The sequence below is a fragment of the Solea solea genome, chromosome 4 (assembly GCF_958295425.1).
Source record: "Solea solea chromosome 4, fSolSol10.1, whole genome shotgun sequence".
Classification (NCBI taxonomy): domain Eukaryota; kingdom Metazoa; phylum Chordata; class Actinopteri; order Pleuronectiformes; family Soleidae; genus Solea; species Solea solea.
Window position 1 is genome coordinate 23,018,479 of NC_081137.1, and position 18,921 is coordinate 23,037,399.

At 40.8% G+C, this 18,921-nt stretch overlaps 1 protein-coding gene across 1 annotated transcript in view; it reads right to left on the reverse strand.

Moving 5' to 3' along the window:
* LOC131458754 (gamma-aminobutyric acid receptor subunit beta-2-like) overlaps window positions 1-18,921 on the reverse strand; it is a 48,412-nt gene that overhangs the window by 13,521 nt on the left and 15,970 nt on the right. The window contains exons 4-5 of the mRNA XM_058627988.1: window positions 14,751-14,971; window positions 4,738-4,820 (exon numbers count right to left, since the gene is read on the reverse strand). Of these exons, the coding sequence (XP_058483971.1) occupies window positions 4,738-4,820; window positions 14,751-14,971 (304 nt within the window). The remainder of the gene's footprint in view (window positions 1-4,737; window positions 4,821-14,750; window positions 14,972-18,921) is intronic.

Here is an 18,921-nt window from a genome sequence, read left to right on the forward strand (position 1 = left end):
ATGGGGAGCAATAGCAACAGAGAGATAGAGAGGAAGTGGAAGTGGCTCTGTCCATATGATGTGGATCACTGGTGCAGAAAATATAACTATTAGCCAGTAAAGATGTCTTAATGAAATGTTAGTTTCATTGTGAGTGCACTGCCACCGTGTGAAATAACGTTATATGCCTTTCTCTCGCCTCTTGGAGCATACGAAATAAACTCAACGCAATCTGTTTTAACATGCATGTGGGAGGATATCAATGTATTGATGAGGCCATGTTTTTTTTTGCCATTCTCTTTCAGTATTTCATTTAATTGAATTCCTAATGTTGTTGTTTACACAGACGGATGGTTAAAGCTAAAGCAGCTAATTAGGGCAAACATGCTCGTGTGCAGGATTTACTACTTGACGGTTCAGTGGCCCTATACGTTTGTCATGACTTATTGAAAAGGTGCACCGCTACTACTCGTGAAGCCAGTCCTACTCGCAAACTGCATTACTGTAACAGTGACCTAGAACATCAGAGGGTTAACCCTTTTAAATAATGCAGGTAATGGTGTTTCCTTACTGCGAGGTAAAGCCTTATGTGGCCTATACTGTGTTAGTGGAAGTCCTGAGTTACACGTGTATCGTGGCGACGCTGAACAAGTAACAACAACAACAACAAATGAAAGCTGACAGGACCTGGCTTGAAAGGTTACAAACCCAACTGTCTCCTATCGTCCTCTACTGCTGCATGTGAGCTTGAGAAAACAAGCCAGCGTCTGCAGTGCATATGTGCCATGGAGATCTCAGCGTGGCAGCATGACAGACAACATTGTAGTGGGATGAAAACAGAAAATCTAATCATGTTTTTTTATATATCCAGAGAGTATATCGTTATCATGACTATCCACAGTAGATATAACGGACTGATGGGCTGTAAAGAACCAATCTCCATCCATGGACAATATTCTTGAATATAGAATACACTAGATGATAACCCATTTTTATTTTCCTATGGAGGAAAAAAGACAACTTTAATAATATTATTATTTTTAAGTTACACAAATAATAGAGCACAAGCTTGTTCAACATCGATCTCCTGAATCCTAACCCATATATTTTCATCAAGCCCTCAAGTCCAATGTTTTGCTCGGGATGTTTTTAATTTAATTTCCGGTGTCATAATCTAAAAATTGCTTTCAAAATCCTAATTTCCCTCCAAAAATCACTATGTGTTTGGCCGGTAGCTGTAATGATGTTGTAATCGATGAAGTGAAATAATAACAGTGACTGAATTATGTTGAATGAATCTTTCTGTGGTTACCTGAGCAGATGGTACTGCCCTGCAGTTTTCTAAATAGTTTTACACGCTCACATGTGCTGCTTCTTTAAAGTGGATGTGGCGTGACATATTGTTTTTTGTTAGCCTCTAAATATGATTTCTATATCATATTATGTGTGTATTTGTATTCATACAGCACATCTATATGCAGCCCCATTGTATCTCACTCAGCTATCATAACCAATTCATGGTAAGTAACATGATAATAATAACTTTCTTGTAGAACTAAAATAGCTTTTTTATTATGTGATTAAAAGTTTGTAATTGAACCGCAGTTTTAGCAAATTAACTTTAGCCCAATATGCCTAGAAAAGGTCAGCATGAAGGCGTAAAAGGCCTGATTCCACAAAATGGAAAGTTTTTGGATGTTACATCAACCTGTCAAAGCTTATTAAATCACAGACGCAGGTCAACAGCTCAGTGCTGCTGGAGATATTAGGAAACAATCAAACTCAATGGAGACAAGTCAGCACGTGGCCAAAGAGCTGAGCATGAAATAATGACACTCACACTGAAGAGACGGGAGGGAGCACAGTGTAAAGACGTGCACAGAGACACAACCTGGTGAGCAGGGTGGTGAGAAAAGAACAAACACTGTCTGAGATTCAAATTCATAAAAATCGACCATTTAAACCAAAGACTAATTGACGATAATCCGAGAGCCACGATAATTGAGATCTCCCTCATGATACTGCTCTGAGAGGCGTTTAACTCAAACACACCACCCCACCCTGACCAGTTAATGTCAAACCTTAACTTCGACCTCACCACATTTCACAGCTATGGTCCCCATGAGGACAACAACAATGACACCTTCTTAAGACACCGCATTGATTTCCATTCATTTTGGACAGCCTAACCAAGCATTATCCCTGACCGTAACCACAAACAGTCAATGCCTAACTCTAAACTTCACCTAACCACAATTCAAATCTTAGCCCTAAACTTATATAGCTCCTCATAAATGAGATTTTTCCTCATCAGGACTGGATGTTGGGCCCCATGAGGACCACTGACGAGGTCCTGACAAGGTCAGTGTTTAGGCCAGAAAAGGTCCTACAAACACGAAGAAGAAAAACAAAAACAAAAAAACTGGCATTCATAGACACAAACAGTCTCAAGGCAACACAAGTGTGTTTTTACACAAAAAAAATCCTGTCACCAAATTAAAAGAGAAGGATGTATACGCTGAGTGTGCTGATGAGCTGCGCTGTGAGGCGCGCTCGTTTATAAACAGCCACCGTCCCTCTCTGTCCCCGTTGTTTACAATCCTTCCCCGAACTACGTTCAAACAAGTACGGCTTAAATGGACAGCGCACAGTGTGAGGCAACATTTGCGGTTACATGTTTTGCACCGTCTTACCAGAGGTACCAGATCCCCAATTAAGTCTGATTTGATTTAAAGTGTCTGTGCTTGTTGTTCCCCTTGGTAGGATGTCAAGTGAGTAGTCTCATGCATAGCAGTGTTAGTATGAAGGTCACGCATAACAATAGTATGAGCACAGAGGGGCCTCACTGCTTTGCTAGTCTCCGAGTCTGTCAACTTATATCTACTGAAAATGTGGCACAAAAGATTATTTTCTTTTCTACTTATGCACGAGAACAGCAAAATATTGTCTTTACATGTAGAAAAAAATATAATGCAAAAAAACAAAAAAACAATGTGTGAATAAACTAATTTAATCACAAAAACAGGTTTAAGGCTGTCATAAGAAATGAATTAACCTGAATGTTCTCGCAACATGATTAAAATAATGTTCCACCCCCCCTCTCCTTTCTGGAGTGTGTGACCAAGGATCAAACAAGTCTCTTCAAGATGCCTGAGAAATATCTTCTAACAAGCCTGCCCAGTGGCTTATTAGGGTCAGTGGTGCCTTATTTTGGGTTTTCTGTCAATTTAAAAGCAAGAGAGCATGGATGTCTACATGTTCTCACTCTCATGCATCCATGCTAAGACGTGGCAGTGGTGGAGAGACAGGGTAAAGGGCAGTAATGTCGAATATTTGACGGACAGTTTGGACTTGATCGGAGACGTGATGCCAACTGTACAGGCATCAGTAAAGAAGAGAGAGCTCAGAGTAGCCGGCCGGAAGTCACCTTGTCAAACCTGATGAGAACAACACTTAACTCACACTGATCTCAAGTACAGATGGTCCCAGTTTCCATCTGAGGATGCATATAATGTGTGCTTTCAGTCAGTGTGTGATATCAGCGTATTGTTCATAACATTTTTCTACATTTCCCAATTAATCTGACATTTTTTGAATCTTGTGGGTGCATCATGCACCAGGGCAGCTCACTTTGGTCCATCGGTAGTTAGAGGAGCTTTCATTACTGTGCTATTGTAACCACACTCTCAAAGAATCAGCTGTAAAAACAGGCAGCTCCTATGCAAAGGACCTCTCTCTAATTGTCACTAATTAAACTTCCTTCCTGTGATTTCACAAAAAGAAACCCTTAAACTGCCTCCATTGCTCCTTATGCTCTTCCCTACCAATTGTAAACTTTGCAGCTCGGTAGCAACATTTTTATAAAACACCCTCTAGCCATCTGTATGTATATTATACACATCTGGATACCTTAATTATCCAGAGAGTGTGAGGTGCTTTTTGGCAATAAAACTGCAGTTTACATCAGATGTACAACATATTGGATATGGACAACATGCCATTGCAGTTAATTTCGAGTGACCATAACTGCGAGCTTTGGACAGCATTAGATCCTCTCCATCGCTTCAGCACCGCAGGCAGTGGAGTCCACAGAATGTGGTTCAAAGCACAGTTGGAAGGTCGGCGTTAGCACCGAGCTGTGACACATCACTCATTTTATGAGAGTATCTGTTCAAAGTGAACCATCTACAAACTGTGATAACATTAACCGTCACATTATTCACTGTATCCTCCACACGAGGGTGTGGCTGTGCCAATCCCTGCTGACATAGGGCGATGGGCGAGGTGCACCCCGGACAGTTCGCCATATATAGAGACAAACAACCATTCGCTGCCACTCTCACAGTCAATTTAGAGTGTCCAATATACCTAATCCCCATATTGCATGTCTTTGGACTGTAGGAGAAAACCCCCCGACACACGGGGAGAACATGCACACTCCATGCAGAGAGGCCCTTGTTCCAACTGGGGCTCGATCTGGGGTCTTCTTTCTGCAAAGGCAAGAGCGCCAACCACTACACCTCCGTAATCTCTTTAGTATTTACCTCAATAGACACAACACATTTACCTCTGGAAGACCAAACTCAGCTGAGAGCATATTTGGGAAGGAAAGAGGATTATTTTTCCACTTTCACCAAAGGGAAACACTGCAAATTGGTTGAACTGCTAGAATCAGCCATGCAGACACATGGCCTATCACTAAAAACCAACATATCACAGAAGATAATTCATAATACAATAAAGAAAGCAGATACTCACAACTCTCTATCTCGAGCGTGCAGTTTTGTTCATCGAGTGGATATCTTCTTAGGTCCATCATACAAGCAGCAGTGGTCGTGATCCTGAAAAGACATGACAGTGACTGTAGGAGAATCTAACAGCAATTGGGACGGTTATTATTTGCAGTGGAAGAATTGTGCTGTGATGGTCTAGGGTCGCAGGATAATGTTAGTTATGGCTGTGTGGAGCCTCATCTGGCTGGATGGTTCCAGTCATATAGACTGTATATAAAGGATGGACGTAGTCTTCTGGTTGCAAAACCTTGAAACCTTGAGTTTTGCAATTTGACATCACCAGCAACCAGGCAAGTGGGAACATGAGGACCTGAAGACATTAACTCCTTGGAAAATGTTTAAACGATAGTTAGACATTGGCTAATTTTCCCATAGACTTCCATTCATGTAGTTCTTCACGACTTCTTTACTACTTCCTGGGCTACTCTTTTTTTTAACTGGAAGACATTTTTATACACAGTCTATGGTTCAAACATGGGCGTCTCTCTCATCCTCGTGGAAGGCTGGTGCCCCTCAGGCTTCAAGCTTGGTTTTGTTTCAACAATGTTTAATTAAGGCCTTTGTTCACTTTAAACATACTCTGTGTGTCTGAGTTCCTAAAGTTTGTTCTTCTTTAATTTATTGTGGTGTTGACTTCCCTCCTGTGTCGTTCTTGACAAATGAGCTGGGCATAAAAGTGTATGCAGGGATGTTGGTATAGTCTTACATTAACTCATTCTTACAGCAAAAACAGAGATGGTCTCAGGAGTATCTATTTATTTAATGGGGACAATGCAGTTTAACATAAATTTAGTTCCAAGACAGAACATTAAGCTGATGTGCTGCACAAAAGGTTTGTAACAATTGCTAATTTGCAGCTCCACTTTAGACTTTAAACCCTGCTGAGTAGAAGATGAACTTTGGCAGACTCTGGTTTCTGACAGTCTCCAGCAGAAACCCATCATTCTGTTTGGCATTTAGGATTAGGATCATAATTTGCATCACTCTTTCATTGTTCATACCAATACTTACTCTAGTGTGAACTGGGGCCAACGTCAATGACATTACAAGAAACACGACAAGGGAAATATGAGAAATCATATTCACATAATACACATTTATACACAAGCCTTATAACCTCATGTTACTGAATAGGACTTTAAATCTTCCAAACACTCTTTAGGAAAACGCATTGGTTGCGATAGCGGTGGTGGTGGTGGTGGTGGTGTTGGCAGTTTTTCAGGTTTCCAGGGCAAAAGCTAATCCTCGTGTCCCAGATCTAGCATTGTTTGTTTAATCCTGTGGATCCTCTGTGAGGCCCCATCTGAAATGAACAATAAGTAACTACAAGAACCAAATTCTGTGGGACACGGGTGATGGACCAAAGATGGAGTGGTAGGGTTTATATTCTGTTTCTACGCCCTCAGAACATGGGTGGAATTACATGAAACAACCTTTTTTGTTCACATTGATAATAACAACCTTTTTTGTTCACATTGATAATAACAACCTTTTCAGCGACCACCAATATTAGGGTTATTATAACACAATGTGTGTCATTGTTGTGACCTCAAGGTTTTGGCAGAGTTGTCCATACCTTTCTCTCTTGATTTGACTGACGCTGCTTTGCTTTGGGGACACGTTTGTCCAGTGTGCTAAAGTTCTTGTATATTTCTCTCCACTTAGAATCAAAGCTCTGCTCATGTTCCACTTCTCTGTGCTGTAGTTTTTCCACTTCAGTTGAACATGTATAAGGAACTGGCACGACTCCACCACAACATAGAAAATAAAAGATGATTTATCATAAGGCCTTGAGCTTTGCGCTAATGAAATTATCTTCCTACTGCATCTCAAGACAACAATGCACTTTAATAGCTGTGGCATTCAGGGGATATATTATGTATCATATACATAAATAAGCCGGTGACTCTTCCTTTCACGACCCCGTGTAAATCAGGGGAGCTACATGCTTTTATTATATATAGCGGGGGAGCAATGGAATAGCCCTGACGCACAACAGTAGCTCTCTCATCCCCACAGCATTTGTTAACAAAAAGGTCTCAGAGTTATTGTTCAGGCAACAAGTTTCACCTAAGTGGAAGTACTTTAAATGACAATTGTAAATGATAGAATCATGTAACATACTGAAAATGGGATCTGGCTTTTACCTCCAGCAGTGGAGGGGACACATATCAATACCATCTGACCCTAAGGAGCATGTTGAAAAAGAGAGAGAGGGAGACAGAGAGAGAGAGAGATCAATAAGGCTGTAGATTAAGATCTTCATTGCCACTGGGATGGCCCCAGTAGTCATTGTATTGACAGATACAAGAGCTTTGAGGTAAATGAGACAGTGTCGCATAAAACTGACACCCAAAGCTTAACGGCTTTACTTTCTCTTTGGCAGAATCCAATTTTGGCATCAACTGTTCAATAAGAAACTCCAATCGAGGACATGATGAGAGGAACCGAAATGATATTTTCTGTTCTTCATAAAGAAGTCACTTGATCCGTTGTCTGTTTCTTTGTAACACATTTATGACCATTTTTTATTTCAGTTTGAGTGAAAACGTTTTTAGTCTCCTCGAGATGTAGATTAATACACCACAATCTAACTCTAGATGCATCTTAAAACATTTTAATTTAGTCCTTTTGTCCTTGTCTTGTCTCTTATGTTGGCCCCGCGATGGACTGGTGACTGTACCCCGCCTTTCGCCCTATGTCAGCTGGGATTGGCACCAGCAGCCCTGCAGCCCTCATGTGGAGGACAAAGTGGTAAACAATGGCTGCATGTAATACACAACTGATTTTCTTTTAAAAAAAAGAAATCAAAACCCATGTCCAACTTCTGTAATCCACATCCTGCAAACAAAGCAGTTTAAAGCTGGATTATTTATGGCACAGTTACTCAAAAACCTCATCTACTATTCTAAAAGCAAAGTTCTAGTATGATAAAACCTTTTATAATAGCTACAAACAGTGATGGCCATGGAGCTATATGGCCTTCTACTTCCCTGCCCCTAATATATTCTGCGTATATATATCATTATAATAGTGTTTTGCCTTTCCAATTGCTGTAAAAAATCAATGGACAGGGATGGATCATAAATGACAATCACAGCAGCCGGTAGATGAGGTTACATTGTCCGTCAGACTTTGAGAGGGGGACAGAAGGACAGTGCTGTGAGTAATAGGCTGCCATTCTTTCCTTGGCTCTGGTCTTGTGCGAGAACTTGACTTCCACTGAGGGAATTGCCACAAAGCAACACAGCATGGTGGGTAATCGTCTCGGCACACCTGACAACACAGATAAATTTGTGCCAGAGGAGAGGCTCATCTTGAGTCCAATCCTCTGTGTTACACAGCAGAGATAATCACCCCTGTGTGTGTGTCTCCATGCCTCTCTTTGTCTCTCTCTCTCTCTCACTCTGCTCACTCTTCCGTTGTTCGGACCAGCAGCCACTGCAGTGCCAATCTTTTATGCATCTCATAATCTATGCACTTCTAAACCCCAGCATTCATGCTCTTGTATATTAGACAATGACTCATGTAATATGACTGGCAACAAACTCTTGATGTGATGACGCAGCAGTGACAATGCATTAGTAATTTGTGTGGTCACTGTTTTTGTTTGCATTCTGGAAAGGTAACTATACGGAGCCCTGGAGGTGACACAGACAGAACTTTTATTTTATTTTTTTTTTAAAGCACACGCGCGGAAATAGTGGAAACAACCGTCATTTAAGCTTGCGTAAGTCCCAAAGGATCAACACATTTATTTTCCTAAATATTATATTACAACTTGTGACAATACAATTGTTAAGGTCCTAAGGTTAGTGTTGATTTTATTTACTTGTGCCAAATTGTCATTTTAGGGGTGTTTATTGATCCGGTGGTTGATAATATATGCTAATATGCTACAGGCAGCGTTCACGTGTTGTCATAGCAACTGCAAACATCCTGTGTTGGCGGAAACAGGCAACGTGTATAATCTGGCGATTTGATCTGACGTAACAAAAAGTTTCAAAATACGAATTCCGTGTTGTCCAAACGCGTTGTTGAATCAGAACAGACAACAGCGGCTGAACATGTGAACGATTAGGATCACCTCTTTCTTCAGTGAAATGACAGGTACGTTGTTGTTTTGTTTTAAAAAAGACTCAGATCTGTTCAAACAACGGGGAACTACGGAGCCCTGGAGGTTGGGGTACTAAGTCAGGTGGCAGCACACCTGACCAAATCAGAATCTCTTGTCGTAATCTCAGGATATCTAATGTCAAATGAGCTTTTAAAGAATAAAAGCTTCTTAAAGCAAGTGTGCTCATGAACAATCATCAATTTATTTATTTATTGGCAAAACTTTGATCAAATGTAGTTCTTTTTTTAACCATGGGGGAGACCTGGCTCTCTAAAGGTTCACATGAAAGGGCAGCAAGACCACAGGAGTGAAATAATGAACATAAAGATAATGTGAAATGTGAGGACAGAGTGTGTCAGGCGGCCTGTGCGACAGCGAGGGGACAATCACAGCAGCATTCCAATAGTTCAAAGGGAAGAGTTCTCATTTTTGTTTCATATCACACACCTCAGGTGTTTCTACCTCCCAGAGAGAGAGACGTGGAGGTTGTTTGAGCCTCAGAGGTCTGAGATGGATTCTTGTCTTTGTCAGCATTTACTCCTCTCTCTGTAATAAATGTACTGCGGCTGATGGGGCTCAGTGGCTCTCCCACATGTTCAACCAAGGAATAAATCGAAGGTCAGTTTCAGGCAACTTTTTGATCTCTGTGTCAAGAGTGAGTCAGTGGAGAAAGCAGAGTCCCACTGTCAGAGACTCTGTGTGGTGAAGTTACATGTTTGTGCATGTTTTTGTTTGTGCATGTTTTGGTTGCTGCCAATCTGTGGATGTACGTCGTGCCTCACTCTCTGTGCAGCTGTCTGGCTTTAGCCGTTTGCCCTCACGTACCGCTCGCTGGTTCCATCTGTTGAATAATGCATAGCAGCATTCCTTGCTCCGTCTTAGTACAGTCCTTGGTTGCTTGGATACTGCCTGAGGACAGCGATAACCACACTAACTGAGCCCCATATGTTTCATCACCTGCAGTGACCCTCAGTGTTTATCAGACGGCGCTTGAAAATGTTGTTCCTCAATGGATAAAACCTGTGAGGTCAAATAAAAGCCTCTGGGGGCTGCAGGCGGTCGTTGAGATTCACTCCAAATAATTGTGTTGACAGTTTGTCACATACTCAGAGAGGAAACCTGCGTGGAAAGTAACTAAGTACAGTTGTTTCTGTCAATATTTCATAAGCGGTCCCTCTGCTGCATCTGTTAAAGCATCACTAAGCCAAGCTAACACTTCGGTGAGTCATGAGTGTGTAGTGCCTGGTTTCAGAGGCGAGTTTAACTGAGTCCCAGCACAACCTGAACCCTGAGTTCATGGACCCTGAGGTGGAAGATCCATGTGATGTGATGTGTTTGTTTTTGAGTGCAGAGAAGTTTGGAAAGATATTGTTCAGCGAAGCACATGCACGTTTGAAATGACACTTAAATCTATAATATTACTCTGTTATTCAGATGCAGATGCATAAATAATAAACATGCATTACCAAAACATGTACAGTATATATAAAGATATTAACACTAAAACTATAAAAAAAATCCTTACTGAAATACTGTTTAATGCACAGAGAAAATGAAAAGGTGAAACACTACAACAAAAGTTAACAAGTAAACCACACGTGTGGTGATTTGTAAACACTAACTAACAATAATCATAAAAATGTCTAAACTATTTTACCCAAAGTCTTGTTCAACACAGAAATGAAATACTGACTTTTACCCTTCCATTAAAGACTCCCGCTCCTGCAGACAGAGTTGCATTATGTGATATTTGAGATAATGACAGCAGTCTGAGAGCACTCACAGCAGTTCCAGCTGCTTTCCACCCACAGCCACTAAGAAAACATCGGCCCATAGAATCTGTAACACTAAATGCATACAGAGTGAAAGAATGCCATTAAATGTAATAGGAAAATACTTCTGTTGACCTGGTATTGATTATTCAAATCAGACAATACTTAACTTAAAAACCAAAATATTCCTTGCTTTCTTTCTTTTATGAGACGGGTGTGCGTGTATAAGGAGATTTCTTTGATGACACTAAAACTTATTTTACAAAATAGACATTTCTATCTGCTGTTTAGGATTTAATTAAAATATAGCAGTTTGGCTGTGCCCTACAAAGAATGTTTAACTCTGCGATCACTTCCTTTTGCATGATGGTGATGATGATTATTATTATTATGTCTTCTGCCTGCTGTTGTTCACTTGCAACAGAAATAATCCTCTTGAAACGTTGAAGTGTGCTTGGACGATCAGAGGTCGTCGACCCCCCTGTACGAGTTATTTGGGGGGGAAATAAATACTGGTTTGTCTGTCAATGGATATGTGCTTATTAAGGAGCTCACACGAGGGGCTGCAGCTCTTTGCATTTTAACCACCGTCGTGGCTCCCTGTGCATTTGCAGCTCAATGGCAAATACGTTAAAAGAGTGTATGTTAAATATTCATCAGGTGCTTGTACATTCTGTGTGTGTGCTGCATCCAATTAGTTTTCCAATAAACACGCTGAATGGAAAGATTCTCCTTTTCACAAAGCATCATGCTTCTTTTTTTATATATACATGAATAATGTGGCCACTGTTTCCTTATTACAGCACGCATGCTGTAATACTGGAATACTTTAATTATTAACAGCTATGTATAGATTACTATACAGAACAAGAGGTTATACGTACTCATCATTCACAACTGGTCATGATGGGCAACTAGGAAAATAATTAAAGGAATACTAGGGTGTGACAATGTTAATTGCACAGTCCAGTAATGCAATTTTACCTCATGTTTTCCCAGAATTACAATAATATTATGGTCATGTTTAAATTTCCATTAGTTATTTTCCTTATACTTGTCATGGAGGTTTATGCTGTGATACGTAACAACCTCCGAGTGATGACTAACAACCCTGCCAGGCTGGTGTTCACTTACACGTAGCTGCAATATCATCAACTCCTCATAAAACAACAGATTGTTTTGTTTGTATATGGACAAAAAAACGTATACAATTCCGTTAAAGTGTACCTTCTTTTAAAAGCAAGTAAATAATATTTCCATTCACGGTATGTCACAGTCAGAGAATCATTATCCCCATACCCTTATTATAATTTACGTTTCATTTTCTTTGGTTTACGGTTTTACAGCTTGACTCCGCAGCGGCCCAGCAACTATCTCCTGGACTCGATTTTGGTTTCCGCGTACTCTTAATTTATCGACGTAATAAATCGAATTACTACATAAATTGTATTAGGCTTTCAGGGGACAGTAATGTGCTGTATCTGCATGTGCCGCGTCGTGGATTTATGAGCCTCCGCTGACACGGACACGATCCCCGTGACCCGTTTGCTTTTGCAGAACTCTGCTCGTCCCACTTACATGATATTAAGTGTCAATCGTGATGGATTTTCTTCCTCCCTCTTTCAGTCTTATCCAACTTCATCCAAAGTAATGTGTGTTCCTTGGTTGTGTCATATCGTCCACTGTGCCATTGGAATGAATACGACTATACTTCAATAAAGCACAAGTCAAGAAACACGACTAACTGCACTGATGCAACAAATGTAATAATTAAATGGAAGTTTGTCCAAGCCAAACTTGGGCATCAGTCTAATGGACTATTCGGGACTACAATATGTCTGAGTATATCACAGATTAATTTAATTTATGCATTTATTGTTTTTTCCAGGCTGCAATAAACATCAAAAGAAAAGGGAAAAAAACATACACATGTACTTTACTTGAACTTTTTGTAGTAAACAGACAAACTAATGTCCCTGAAGACTGATAAATGTAATGTAATGGACCATTGAGGGCATGACTATCCAGGATATATTATTTCCAACTGTAATAAACCCATAACAAAGGTACCATGTCGTGCTTTTTCATCAGATAAATGATCTGCATTACTTTACTTTACAGCCAGCCATGATCCCATGAGAATGGTAATTACAGTATATTAAGTAAAGTATGACGCAATGATTTATGAGTCTTCTATGAATCATCCTTTTTTTTTATCTAATCTAAACAAAGTACAGAATGGCAACTGTAATAAATAGTGTTTTTTTGGCAGAGAGTCATAGGCTTATGTAAAGATTTGAGGGGAGAGTCAGGAACGTAATCATCTTGAAACCTTTTTTTTTCTGTTATAATTTGAACGACAGACGAAATCACAACCGACTGCAATTAAGGAACGAAATAATATATTTTTTTTTAACAGTTGGAAGGCAAGGAGACAACCAGGTTTTACGCTGTACGTGTTCTTAATACTCAAAGGCAGACAGCGATTTTTATCTGCTCGTCTTCAACCGTTCACAGTCTGATAGGTCGTCTTTCTGCTGCACGTGTACTCGAGTCCTGCTGTGACCCCAGCACTCACCAAAATCTACCAGCCATTCAACCTCTTTTTTTCCCCCAACTCTATTCTGGTCATGAATGCCCCCCTCTCTCTCATTTGTTGTCTCATTTTCTCTCACTCTCACGCTTTAATTTCACTTTCCCACAACAGCGCCAATACACAGCCATGGCGGTCATTAAGACGTTATGGTTTTCAATAACTTTTTTATAGAGTTTTGGACATCAGAGGCCTATTTGCAAGATGAACTGATGAGACATCAGCGAGGTGTGAGAAGTGTGCCGTCATCATGTTCACTTGGATCGGTTGAAACCAAACTCAACAATAGAATGGGCCGATCAATTTTTATAGGATAGCAAGGATTATTGGCAACTGGAAAACAGGCAGGATCAGTCTTATTAGCAGCCTGAGGCTCCATGAAGAAGTTGGCTTATTTTAAATTCCAGGTTTTGTAGCTGTGAAGGTGTCAAAACAAATCCTTTGTCTGAGAAACACACCTATCAATCTACACCGTATTTCAGAGGAGAGGAAAAGTTACGACCATATGCTCTCTAATTGGTCTTTGGTGGGATATATGATTAAGACAGATGGATGTTTTGACATCCAACAGGTCAAAAAACACTCCACGGTTAAGTCGAGTGGAAGGAACGTTTTCTTTAGGATTGGGGTTTGCATTCCTATGACAAAGATGCAAACTGAGTAACGACCCGTGCAAGAGGAATAAAGAAAATGAATAACCAAAGTGTTCAAACTGTTGCTACATTGCAAAAAATAATTCCTTTATTATAATATAATATAACCTTTATTTCTTGTTTCAAGCTAAATGATCTGCCAGTGCAGCAAGAAAATGGCAACAAGAAATTCAAATTCAAGAAATCCTTCAAATTATCTTAAGAATCTTCAGCCTTAATAAGGAAATAAGTCCAAAAAAATGGCGCAAATTAGATAAATACACTGAATTCAAGTCAATTACATTATTGTTTTGCAGTGGTATTAACAGAGCACCTTCCCCTGGTACTGATTTGTCATTCACTTTGTCTATTAATTTAAGATGAGCTACTGTGTTGATTTAAAGGATGTTTAGTGTTTGCACATGAGCATCGTTGGTAATATACATGTGCCATGTTCTGTAGCTGTGGAAAAAAAAAGTAGGTTACCTCAGGAACATTCTAATTTTCACTCATGGGCAAATTTGCACTTCACATCAGTAGTTACCGTCATCTGGCCCTAATTAGCTCATTACTGACAGCCCACCATAGCTATTGTTGACTCACTGTTTTAATAACAGTGATGGAGGTTAGATTCCCATCCTCCACCAGATTCAAAAAATAAAAGTTGATACAATTGAGGGAGATGTTGTGTTTGACTACAAAGAGTCACAATTATCAGAATGTGTGTGTGGAGCGAGGAGATGAGAGAGATTTGTTCTTTCTGTTCTTTTCTTTACTTTTCTTATTTTCTTTTTTATTTCTCTGCAAATGAGACACACATCGGCTGCTGCTCGGAAATGCTGTTTCAAGAGATTAAAATCTCACCTTAGGCCGTACAGTACGGTGCCATCAGGGTGCAGGCGGATCATTCTATTTTTCACTGTGACACCGTGGACAAACGATTTCTTGTCGTTGAGAAAGTAGGTGTCGGGGACCCAGAGCTGGTCAGCCACCCGGTTATCTAGGGTCAGATTGAGCGGGATCTCAGAGTACGACAGCCGCTTGTCTCGCCAGGCCTGCTGGAAGTACATCGTCAAAGTGTAGTCCTGTAAGTGCATAGATGGAGCAAAGAGGACAGAGAGGAGATGAGTGGGGGGGTGGAAACAGAAGAGAACAGCATCCGGGAGAGGGAAGAAGAGAGATGGATAAAAGATGGGGGGAGGAAAAAAAACAGAAGAGGAAAGGTTACTCCATCTTACACAGCTGTTCTGTAATATGTTTCCACCGCAAACTCTCAAATTAGAGCATAGTGGGCTTCAATATTGGATGAAGTTCACTTAAAAGCCAACAGAACAGCAGCAGTGCAGGTCAGAAACTCACAATGTACACAGCAATGGGGAATTCTTCCTGTTCGTTTTAGAGAACAGTGTGAAAGAGTGTGTATGTGTCAGAAGGGCACACACACACACACAGAGAGACAGATGGTTTCGGGTTTGTTGTGTGCGCTTGTGTCAGTTTGTGTCTGTTAATGCACGATAAAGGGCGAAGCATATGTTTGTGGCTTGCTCGGATGGTTTTCGTGAGCTCTTGTGTACGTGTGTCATATTCATACAAACGTGGACGAGAGCGTGAGAGACCGCATGTTTTCAGACAAATGAAAATAACCTTCGAGCAACCGCAAGAATGGCTTTTTACAAAATATCCTCTGCACGCTCCATTTGCTTTGACAGCTGTCTTTCTTTCTTACTTAAGTAGGGCTTGGGAAATGGGTTCACAATATTCTACTTGCATAACATATTTACCCATTCCCTTCTGTTTGTTCCTCTCAGAAGTGGAATGGTAGAACGTCCTCTCACACATTACAGTCCACTGCCTTTTTGGAACTCTATTATGTCTGCTTTACAGAGTCAGACATTGACAATATATCATATTTTAAGGTTAATATTTGATATAAAAGTGGAAATCTAAGTTAAATAAACTGGGAACTTTTGGTCATGGCTGGCACATCCACTCCCTTACAAAGAGGCTGAGCATACATTTTTGAATATGCCCGTCGGCTACAGGTCTGACATCCTACAACACCTTGGGAACCGGAGACTTGGATATTGACTGGATAAAGTCATTGAAACAGGAGACGCTTCTCTGTTTGTGACTTAAATAGGTTTTGTCATGTCGTTGTTTGTATCATATTTTGGCTCGGGGTGCTGACAAGCAAACGTTTTGACAACTGAATAATTCAAAGACACAAATAGTATAGCAGCAATTCCTGAACTCAGCACTATAAGTCGAGGTGGAATGGAAATAGAATGATGAGAGTAAATCAAACAGGGTTTCCCAATCCTGGTCCTGGGGTCCCACTGCCCTGCATGTTTTAGATGTTTCCCTGCTCCAACACAAGCACTGCAGAAGCCTGATAACTGAGGCTTAATTAGAGTTTATCAGATTAACAGAACATAAAGCAGCAGGTTCCTGCAAACATAGTAGGATAAATCAAATGTTTGTAATATTTCTTTGCACCAGTGGATTCATTGCTGCACGCACGTGCTGCCATCCCAACACTTCCATCCCTGGTATGTGGTTATATAACAGCTCACACTCACCACAACACGTGTGGCTGAAGAGATGCTTGTTGCCATGTCGTCTCCTCTGCATCACCATTACACGCAGTGAATATACAAAGAGCCACGGAGGCATTGCTTTCTTGTGAGCATGCAAACACACACACACAAACAGACACACACATATTGCAAACTTCCTGTTTTCTTTGACATATGAGCATCGAAAACAACGTTGAAAGCACATCCCTCTCTATAGAAACTATATCAAAAATATGCATATTTTAACAATATATTCCTTCTGTGAATGTGGTGGGTTATGAACACGTGTACTGTACAAATGGGCTTTTTTGTTCTGCTTCAGAGATCACAGCGCACGGCTGAATAGGGAGGGAAGAAAACAATACAGCTGTGCTCTTCGCCTGGCACTGTGTGTTGTGTCTCTGTCAGAGCATCATTTGCAATATTTAACAGCGGAGATTAGATAACAAGACTCACAATGATGTGTATTACATCACTTCAAGCCCGAGCCATGATAACAGGCAACGTTTGTTGTATAAATCTCTCCATGACTGTGTCTGCTTTTATTTTTGAAACTGAAGTACTCTTACATCGCTGTGAGCTGAGTTATTTAAGCAAGCAAATGTTTTTGTTTTCATTGTCATCCCTGAGAGCCTATTACTGCTGATCCATCTATTTGAAGAAGTTGTGGTTTCCTCTGTAGCCCTGGCCACACTGAGGTACCACCAGGGCTAGTTTGCTGTGAACATAAAGCTCTCCTTAAAGACATCTATAGTGCGCATCGCTCTCTTAATCTCTCTGTACGATGTTGTAAATAACCAGTTGTAACTGCAGCAGCGCTGTGCATGTTAGTGCCATCATAACAACTGTCATGATGAGCATTAACTATGTCGGAGAGAGGGAGGAAAAGAGACAGTGAGTGATGCAGGAGGCTGATGTTAATAAAAAATGTGATTTAAACCGGCGTTTCTCCATCCTGGTCCTGGTTTTTAGACGTTTCCCTGCTGCTCCAGCACACCTGATTCAAATGGTCAGCTCGTCATCGAGCGCTGCAGGAGCCTGATAACGACCCATTTATTTGAATCAGGTGTGTTGGAGCAAGGAAACTCTTTTCTTTGCTAAATGCATTTTTTTTTTTTACCAAACTTGTCATAGAAGTGAGCAGTAGCTCGTCTGAAGGTTTCAAGTCCTGGTTATTGGCTGCCCATTTCCTCAGGAAAGGGAACTGCAGTATGTGTTCATCTGGAAATGAATCGACTCTGATGGTGCAAGACCTGCCAGCCTTCAAGTTTCATGGTTGATGTGACCTTAATAAGTTCATCTCATGTACAGATAAGTTGGACCCTGATGGCTTGGCATGGAAACAGGGACACTAATGGATTTCAAACAAATAAAGTCAACGCAGACACATGATTATCACAAGTGGAAAAGTATGTCCTGTAGAATCAAGTGACACCAAAACCAAAACTATTGGTAGTGAAAGGAAAGTAGTTTGATTCCTCTCTCTAGCTGACAGAAGCAACATATTCAGGTCAGGGACAAATTGGAGATAATACTTTCCCAGCATGCAACGCAATTTATGTAGCACATATGGAATTAATGAAAGATGACTGTGACGGATTCAGGGCTGGCCATGTTTGCTTGCCTTGCTCCACAGCTCCACCCCCTCTTCCAGGTGGGTGGAGCTGTGGCTGATTGAGTGATGCAGTACACCTGCAGACCTGCCACAGATGCTCTCCTTCTTTCTCTGGCCTGCTGACTGACATTTGTTCCTGTTTTGTTTATACATTATGTTTGAGTATTAGATAACTTTAATTTAATTAAAATGTGTTAAATTATATGCAGACTATGAGTGGTCTCCCTTTTTGTCACATACTTTGAGCCAGGTTGTGACATGACAAAAAGCGAGCAAACTTTAGAAGTATGGCTACTCCATTATCTACTGGTCATGTAGCTGAAGGAGGCAATGGTGGCTGAGAAGATAAACACATGGCATTGCCTCAGGATCAAAATGCAAGTGGGCAGCTGATAGATGTGGTGAGACAGGAAGGACACTGAAGCAGAAGGAAATCATTCAAAACCGTGTACAGGAGCGAAGCAGACCCAAAGGCAGAGGAGAGACACAAGTGAAGCTAAAGTAGCTAAAGGTAGGCAAGGTGCAATCTTCCAAAGTGGAAAGTCGTGCTGCACTGAACTTGAGTCCTTCTGTGTCTCTTCATTGATCTGGTGAATGAGAAATGTTCTTTTTAACACCAGCAGATCGGCACAGGTGGGGAATAAGGGATGACCCACTGTGCAAGGAGAGTGCAGACGTCTCCTCTAAGAAGAGCACGAAGAGCCCTATGCATGTGGCACAATCACTGGAGACCAGAGCAGATACGGACGATCACGACACTCTCCCCAGGTATTACAGCCCTGATGTTTAATGCAGTCAAATGGACTGAGGAGGTAAGGAGAACTATCATGCTGATACTTAAATA